This window comes from Sinocyclocheilus anshuiensis, unplaced genomic scaffold (genome assembly GCF_001515605.1).
Source record: "Sinocyclocheilus anshuiensis isolate Anshui unplaced genomic scaffold, SAMN03320099.WGS_v1.1 scaffold1146, whole genome shotgun sequence".
NCBI lineage: Eukaryota > Metazoa > Chordata > Actinopteri > Cypriniformes > Cyprinidae > Sinocyclocheilus > Sinocyclocheilus anshuiensis.
Genome location: NW_015539920.1, coordinates 486272 through 495213, shown reverse-complemented (window position 1 = coordinate 495213; position 8942 = coordinate 486272). Strand labels below are relative to the sequence as shown.

The 8942-nt window shown below is 35.4% G+C and overlaps 1 protein-coding gene across 1 annotated transcript; it reads right to left on the bottom strand.

Moving 5' to 3' along the window:
• Window positions 1–5311: 5311 nt before the first annotated feature.
• LOC107686512 (interferon-inducible GTPase 5-like) lies at window positions 5312–8167 on the bottom strand. The gene is made up of 2 exons (XM_016483552.1): window positions 7593–8167; window positions 5312–6625 (listed from the first exon to the last, which is right to left on the bottom strand). The coding sequence occupies exon 2, from the start codon at window positions 6602–6604 to the stop codon at window positions 5465–5467; it is 1140 nt and encodes a 379-aa protein (XP_016339038.1). The 5' UTR covers window positions 6605–6625; window positions 7593–8167; the 3' UTR covers window positions 5312–5464.
• Window positions 8168–8942: the final 775 nt, after the last annotated feature.

Below are 8942 nucleotides of genomic sequence, written 5' to 3'. Positions count from 1 at the left end.
TTCAGATGACCCAGCACCTTTGAGTGGATGACAACTACCCCTGCAATGACTCCAGAACACCAAACATGGATGATTATACAAAATGATCATGTTATCATTGTTTTAAAGTGCACTGTAATTTGTACCTTACAGTCGGATTGCACGATTATGACAAAAATCATAATTGTCGATTGCTCCCTTGAAATTGTAATTGCGATTATTAATTACGATTATCACAATTTACATTGAATGATGTTTATACCATTGTTTGAAGCAACTACATGCCATATTTTTACATAAAAATAAACAAGCTGAAAACACTCAAACTGAAAAGCTTTTATTGCTTTTCTATAGTATTAAGCCTCAAATGCCAACTATACATTGAATTGGTTTCTTCTTTAAATAATAATAAAAAAAAAAGTTCAAATATGCATGGCATTATATAAATTAAAACAATGGAAAAACCCTTAAAGGGGTTCTATTATGCTCTTTTACAATGTCTTGAATTGTACTGCCCCGCCCCTTGCCAAAGCAGCAAGTTTAGTTAAGGATGGCGTCAATATTGCCATGTCAGTTTAAGCCGGATTCAGACCCAGAGAATATTGAACAAGAGGATCGCGCAGAACCTTTGCACGCACGGATATTGCAAGACATATTAGAGTGGTAACGTTATTGTTTTTTGTTTTTTTTGGCTAAATCACGTTTTAGATAGGATGTCAACAACCGCTTAAAAATAACTGCATTTATTATGTACAGATAAGTGCATATGTATTATTTTTATTGTTATTTAATTCTAACATTATAACATGAATTGCAGTGAAACTGTTATACAGTTGGATTTATTTATACCATAGTCCAGTGTTTCCCAGGCGGCATATATATGCAAACTCATTCTCTGCCAGCAGGAGGCACTGTTGGAGTGGTAGAGATCAAGGTTTCCCCGGTAACGGCTGTACACAAAGCAGCGCTCCGCTCAAATAAACACGGCTTTATCAGACATTACATGCAAGATGAAATGAAAATGGAAATGAAAAAATACACCACTGATTCTGTTGTACATTGTGTGTCTTTTGTAATTGTGTCTATCCCAACCAGACATTGGTAAGCGGAGTTAGTGTAAATGCCCCCTCAAAATGCGCCCCCCGCCCTATTGTTATGCCTCTGACCACTGGAGAAATTACCATAAAAATAAATGAGAAATGCTGTAAATTGAATCCTACTTGTGACTTTTTTTATACTTTTTTTTGGTGTAAACACTAAAAATATATAAATTCAAAATTAAAAGTATTGTTTATTTAAATTGCAAATATTAAAATATAAATTAAAATTATTCTGAAGAAATGTGATGTCCTTCAAGAAGGCTAACTTTTGATCGATATCGGGGTCATGGGCTGGAGGAGAGAAGAGCTGAAGCTCGTTCTGATCCGTGATAATTTCCTCCCTTCTGCATATACTTTTCAACCAGCTTTCAATATCAATTTGCGTCATCTCGCTGGCACAACAGGCTAAGAGAAACTTTCAAATTTAGCCAAAATCTCAATGTGAGCGAAGAATATGGTCGTATAAATATGACAGATTAGGAGTCAAGGATTGAGTTCCTCTTTACATGGGTATGTAACCTACTCTAAATGAAATATTGATCATATAGTACTGTACATATACTGAACGAGACAAAACGGTTTGTTCGGTTCGTGTTCAGATGTGTGCGTCTTGGTAATCGAATGTGTCGTTAATAAGATAAAACATCTGTATACAGGAGCACTATATAAAAGTGATTCTTAAGAGTAAGTGATTTTGGACACAATATCGAAGAATAAATTAAATTTCCTGTGGAGTATAGATAAAAGAGTTACTAGCTACAACCAGAACGGGTCCCCCTTATCACCGTTTTTATCAATGATCACCATAAGTACAGGCCACAAAAATAGAAGACAAAAAAGATTTGAATAGGAGTCCCCACCCCCCCCCTTAATTGACATTCTTTGCACCTGCATTCTGACTGTAATTTAAACAGATTGTAGCTAATTTATTCTTATGTTGCTAAGTTACACAGAGGTTGCACAACTTTTTGCTGCAATAGGCCCTACTTCACTCATGGTAGCCTGTGTATTTGTTGACTTTGTGGGGCATTTCATATTTCATATTCAGTATTCAGTGTAGATTCAAATCAGTTTTGTGATGATAAGGCTCTGAAAATGACTTTTTCTTGCTAGAACTAAAGCAACGTTAAATCTGGCCTTTTGGATGTCTTAGTGGTTTGTGGCTGAAATTTTGCACATGGAATTTAATTTATGCCTGCTTTGTAAAAAGCTGTGCAGTATAAGAAGGAAATGAAAGGCTAAATGAAGTCCAGTTATGACCATGTAAGACATTGAAACAGAACAAGGAAAGGAAACAGAACTGATCGCAATCTATATATATATATTTAAATAGCAGAAGTGTACCATTGCCCTTAGTCTAAACAACATTGAATAAAATAAATCAACCCTATACAGACTTTTTACACACATACAGAGATGCAAACTTGTCACCTTTTGACAAAAATAGACATTTTGAATCCAAAATATGTAATTTGTGTAGATCTGATGAGGGATTTTTATTGCACAGTACAATAGTATTATTACTGCAGTAACATTTTTATTGGTTTAAGTTTAATAATGTAATAAAAAAAAATAATAATAATGATGATGATGATGATGATGATGATTACTATTATTATTATTATAGTAATATTGAATGGGCTACATAAAAACAATCATGTGAATGTGGCCTTAAAAGAAAAAAAAAAAAGCATTCTATGGTGAGATTTGGAGTTTTTCTTGCTAGAACTAAAGCAACGTTAAATCTGGCCTTTTGGATGTGTTAGTGGTTTGTGGCTGAAACCAAAGGAAAGAAACCCATACAAATGTATTGTGGCCTGTGTCTTCGTATTTCCTGTATGCTTACTGTAATTCAGATGTAAGGGGGTTTGATGTTGCACATGGAATTGAACTTATGCCTGCTTTGTAAAAAGCTGTGCAGTATAAGAAGGAAATGAAAGGCTAAATGAAGTCCAGTTACATGTGGTTATGCCCATGTAAGACATTGAATTTACAGAACATGTATGTACATTTCTCAAGCACTCATCCCACATGAATATTAAAACCAATTTCCTCTTCCCAATCATGTTTTATTTTGTGAGTATTATTGTCCACCTTTTCTACTAATAATTTGTAAAACAAACCTTGATTTGTTTCCATACTTTAATTAGGTTTGAAATAACTATGTTACCATTTATATTTTTGACTTCAATTTTGACGGGACTCTTAAGCAGAGCCGTTAATGAAGTCTTATAACAAGAAGCTTCTTCAATTGCTAACCATTCTGGCTTGTCACCTAACTCCACTGAACCAATCCTCCTCCACCACGTTAAAGTAAGTTAGTTGCCCAATAATAAAATTTAAAATTGGGAAGCCCAAACCCTCCCTGATCTTTAGATTTGTTTAGATGTTTCTTGTTAATCCTAGCCATCTTGTTGTCCCAAATGAAGCTGCTTATAATAGATTCTAGCTGTTTAAAATAATTAAGGGGAATAAAGAAAGGAATAGATTGAAATACATACAAAAATCTTGGAAGTACCACCATTTTTATACCGTTAATCCTGCCTACCATGGACATAGGGAAGCTGATCAATTTTCTTTTTCCAATTCAATTTTAATAACATTTCAGGTTTTTTGGTGATTATTACACCCAAATATTTAAAGGAGAGATTTGCAATTTTAAATTTGGTGCTAGATAAATAGTTTTGATCTAAATCATCAAGAGACTGGCATTAATTCACTTTTTTCCCAAATGATTGTGAATCCAGAAAGACTGCCAAATTTTTCAATAAGCTCAGGTAATGGTGGAATAGACATTTCAGGGTCGGAAACATACAGGAGAATATCATCCGCATACAACGAAAGATGTTGGGGTCTGCCCTCTATCACTATAGGTGCTATGTTAGGATGGTGTCTGATACTGGCTGCTAATGGTTCCATTGAGATATCGAACAAAAAAGGAGACAAAGGGCATCCCTGACGTGTACCTCGAGATAACTGAAATGGATTTGAAATGTTTTGGTTGGTAATAACAGAAGCTACTGGATGTGTATAAATGATTTCAATCCATTTAATAAATTCTGAACCGAATCCAGATTTCTTTAGAACAGCAATCATGTATTTCCACTCTAATTGGTTGAAGGCTCGTTGGGCATCTAATGAGATAACACGTCTTTATGTCTTCCTTGTTATAAATTATGTTAAACAGCCATCTCAAATTAAAATATATATGTCTCTTTGGCATAAAACCAGTCTGGTCCTGATGAATTATAGAACAGATGTACTTTTTCAATCTATTCGCAAGAATTTTAGTTATAAGAGAAGAATCTTAGATTCAGTGGAAATGAGAGAGATCGGGCAATAGGAAGACATCTGCAGCTTGTCCCGCACCAGTTTTGGAATTAATACTATACTCGCTTCATACATTGTTGGTGGAAATTTATTTTGTGTTGTTGCACTTTTAATCAATCTTTGAATTATAGGTACAAGTTTATTCCTGATTTTTTTTATAGAATTCGGCACTAAAGCCGTCCGAACCCGCAGATTTGTTATTAGATAACTGTTCTATTACTTCATTTATTTCTTCTAGTGTAATTTCTTTATCTAAGGATTGTTTTGCATCAGTGCTAAGAATGGGAAGATCCAATTGAGAAAAAAAGTATTCTATTTCCTCTTGGCTTGTTTTACATTTTGATTCATAGACTTCTTTATAGAAATCAGCAAAGCAGCGATTCATTTCCTTGGGGTAAACAATTATCTTCCCATTATTCAATTTTATTTTATGTATTGCACGAGTTGCCTGAGAGCTATTCGCAATTTTTATATATATTTTTAAATAGCAGAAGTGTACCATTGCCCTTAAAGTCTAAACAACATTCTTATGGTAAATCAACTATATACAGACTTTTTATGCACATACAGAGATGCAAACTTGTCACCTTTTGACAAAAATAGACATTTTAAATCCAAAATATGTCATTTGTGTAGATCTGATGGGGGAGTATTATCACTATTAGTATTATCACTATTCAATAATGCTGAAACCAATAATGTGAATGTGCATGGCCTTAAAATAAAAAAAAAAGCCATTCTATGGTGAGATTTTCCCTATATCTTCATGCTAAAATTGACTGTAAATCCGCATTTGAAACTGATATTTAAAAAAAAATCGGGGGTCATGCATCCCTGATGGGCATTTATGATAGTTAACTATTAAAAATTAACTGCATTGAAATCTAATATTATAGGGCATATTAATCAACTAAATAATGAAAATGAGGAGTGTTATTCTTTTTAAATTAATACATTGCTTATAGTTTAAATGATATAGCTATAGCCCATTTAGGTATCAGTCCAAGTTGAATGTACAGAGCATGATGTAAGTTTGTGTATTGATACTGCTCAATCTATGGTCCCTCTCCTGTTACCATAGCAACCACCTTCTCAGCATCAGCACCCATATCGTCAATAGCAGTGTTGAGTGCCTGCAGCATAACGGTGAAAGATCGACTGACGGATCTGGCGTGTCTCGGCATGGCTAGTTCCACAAGTCTGGTGGTTGCTGTGCTGGTGTCTTTCTCGGCTTCCGCGAGTCGTCTTTTAACTTCGCTCTTGCTGACCTCCACAGAGAGAGCACAGGTCCGCAGGGCCTTCAGCCTGGCTGGGTCGAGACCCCGCTGCCTCGCCAGCCGCTGCAGAGACTCATCGTCCAGGCAAAGTGAGATCTGAGCCTTGTTCAGAATCCGTATGGCCACCGTAGCGTCCACCATGGAGGCCACCAAAGGTACGGGAATGGCAGAAACGCCACCGGATAATGAGGCAGCGGCCCACACCAGTGCCTTAAAGGCATCTTTCTTCTGAGTGACCAAGGAGTTGGAGAATGTAGGAAGTGCTAGAAGAAGAGCATGCGATCTGATCTCTGGAAGGTCACATCGCATGACCTCTAAAAACTTCAGAAAGTCCAGCTTCTCCAAAGCTGAAGGTTGTACCAGAAACACCTTGGGCAGAGGAACACCTTCTGCCTTGAGCACTTCTAAGCTTGCCGTCTTCTTTGCCTCCAATGTTTTCTCAGTATCCTTCATAGATGATAGTAAGATGAAGTAAACCGTCTCTTTCTGCAGCGACCTCTCTTCCCTCCACACCGCCACACTGTTAACACTAGGTTTCTCTGTGAATGTGAAAATGATGGAGTTGTATCTCATAACTTTGAAACGCTCTACATAATCCTCAGCCTCAAAAGAAGCATTGCTAGAGATGGATGGCAGATCCCAAAGGCGAAAGTCAGGATGCTTTGGATTCGGGAATACGGCTAGATCCTCTGGGGCAGAGGATGATGGAGTACGGGCTGCGGTTTCATCTTCTTGGCTCAGACCTCGAAGTGAATTTATAAAAGTGGCTTTTTCTGCATTTCTGTCCCCAATGATCGCACTGTTGATTCTGCTGATCAGCATGTCCTCCATTGCATCTCTTATATCTGAAATGTTGTTCTTTTCAATAGACTCCTTTAGTGTTTCCAGCAGGTTAAGACTCCTCAACACATCATCCATGTCTGGTAGGTGATAACTAATCTACAAATACAAAGACACATCATTTACAGTGTTTGAAAGCAGAGTTGGGATTATATGTGGTTCAGACATTTGGAGTCTGTATGATTTTATACTTTTATTCAGCAAAGACGCATTAAATTGATCAAAAGTGACAGTAAAGACATTTATAGTATTACAAAAGTTTACATTTCAAATAAATGCTGTTCTTTTGAACTTCCAATTCACCAAAAATCCTGAAGACAAAAACTGTGTAACTGTTTCCAAAGAAATATTAAGGAGCAAAAACGTTTTCAACATTGATAATAACAAGAAATGTTTCTGGAGCAGCACATCAGCATATTAGAATGATTTCTGAAGGATTATGTGATGAAGACGGTATGTGATGAAACTTCTAATAAATTACATTTTCAAATATATTCAAATAGAAAATAGTTCATTTGAAATTGTAATAATATTTCACTGTTTTTACTGTATACTTGATCAAATAAATATTAGAAAATCTTACAGACCCCTAACTTTTTAATGGTACTGTAGCTTTTTTTTTTTTAAATAATTAATTTTTTTCTTTTTTCTTTTTTTACAATTCTATTACAAATCATTAAAACAATATTTTACTATTTTATTTAAGGTATTTTCACATTTTACAACAAAGACAGATAATTTATTTGAAATAAATGTTATTTATTTACTGACAATGTTTTTCCAGAGTCATAATAGTTGCATTTAAACATTACATATTGCAGTCAAATGCATGTTTAGAGCAATAAATATATTTTGAATTTAAAAACCAGCATGCCAAGCATAATGAAATAAGAAGAAATAATAGCAAACTGAAGTGAGAATAAGTTACATGCGAACACATTTCTTTCCATAAATAGTAACAATGAACCTTAATTAGTTACTATAAGTAGGAGTAATGCAATAATGAGTAGCCTATAATAAAAAACAGCTTTGAAGTGGTTTTCGGTGCATCCATTCTAACACATACCTTATTTCAGATCAGAATGACAGCTAGTGTGGTGGACCACAGAAAAATGGTTGAAAATATCAAACCACACCAAGACAACCAAGACACTGACACTCTCACAGGCTATTTAAGGATTCCCTGTAGTGTGTGGAACATTCTAATCATGTTATCTAAGGCCTACTCCTGCTCACACACACGTCACCCCAGAGGAGCAACGAGCAGGTGTGCTGATTTACAGTTCTTGAGGAATCAGCTAATATCAAAACATACACACCTTTTAGGCAAATCTAAAGAATGTGAATTACTTTTCAGCGTTAGACCAACATCCCCCAAACGTCTGAACATACGATGCCATATTGAACAGTGCTGATGATCTGTTAAAAGTTTGTGAGTTCCTGGCATGCATTGCATTATGACTAAATCACGCCTTTACTGTTTTAGGCCTGTTATTTATTTTTGCTGTTTGCTGACTTTATTCATGCTGTTGGTGTTGCTTGTGTCTTCACAGTTAATTATTTGTTGTGTGACAATGCTTTTTCTCCATTATTCAGGTTTGTGGATTAAGTGTTAAGGCCTATGTGTGATTCTGTGAAATGATTGCAACACATCTTTACTTTGCAAGCTGTCAGTTGCAAAAATTACAGATGCCACTTTAGGGCAAGTGTCGTTTGAAAGAAGAATGAGAAACTATCCTTGATTGCTAAATCGTCAAAGCCCTATACTGTATATTGACAAATAATAACTCTGTATATCAATAAACAATTTAAATGCTGAATTAATTATACATTTTACACTTTTGTACCAATAAAAGCTGTGAAGCTGAAGGTAACTATCAGAAACTCTATTGAATTTGCTCAAAGATATTTGCAGCAGTTTCAGGAAGCTCAGAAACTTCCTTAAATGCATATTAGAAACCATATACAAAAAAACAATTACAGATAATAATAATAATAAAATAACTTGCAAATAGAAAATGCCAAATTCATATTTTCACACCATTTAAAAAAAAAAAAACCAGATGTTGGAGAATAATCTAATGAAATTTCATGTGTTGCAATCAAGCGGCAACCTCCCGCTCTCTCTCGTGAAGCCAACACGGAAGTGACTTAAACTGTAATCCGCTAGAGGCTGGCTGCAAAAGGGAGTCAATCCCATAGACTCCCCATGTTAAAATGCCCAACTTTACAGCAGAAAAAAAACATATTTACAGCCTGGTTCAAAAAAAGATTTTGGTCTAAATAGCTAATTTTGCCCTTCATGACAACTGTGAGGGGGGTGAATTTTTTTATAACTCATCAGTTTAAATTATATTAAGCCTTAAAGTTCTGCATAATTAAGGGCGTGGCCACTTGAGGGATAGGTGGATTGCCG

Bases quoted from the DNA above. Each gene is read 5' to 3' on its own strand.
- LOC107686512 (XM_016483552.1), bottom strand. From the start codon at position 6,604: ATGGATGATGTGTTGAGGAGTCTTAACCTGCTGGAAACACTAAAGGAG.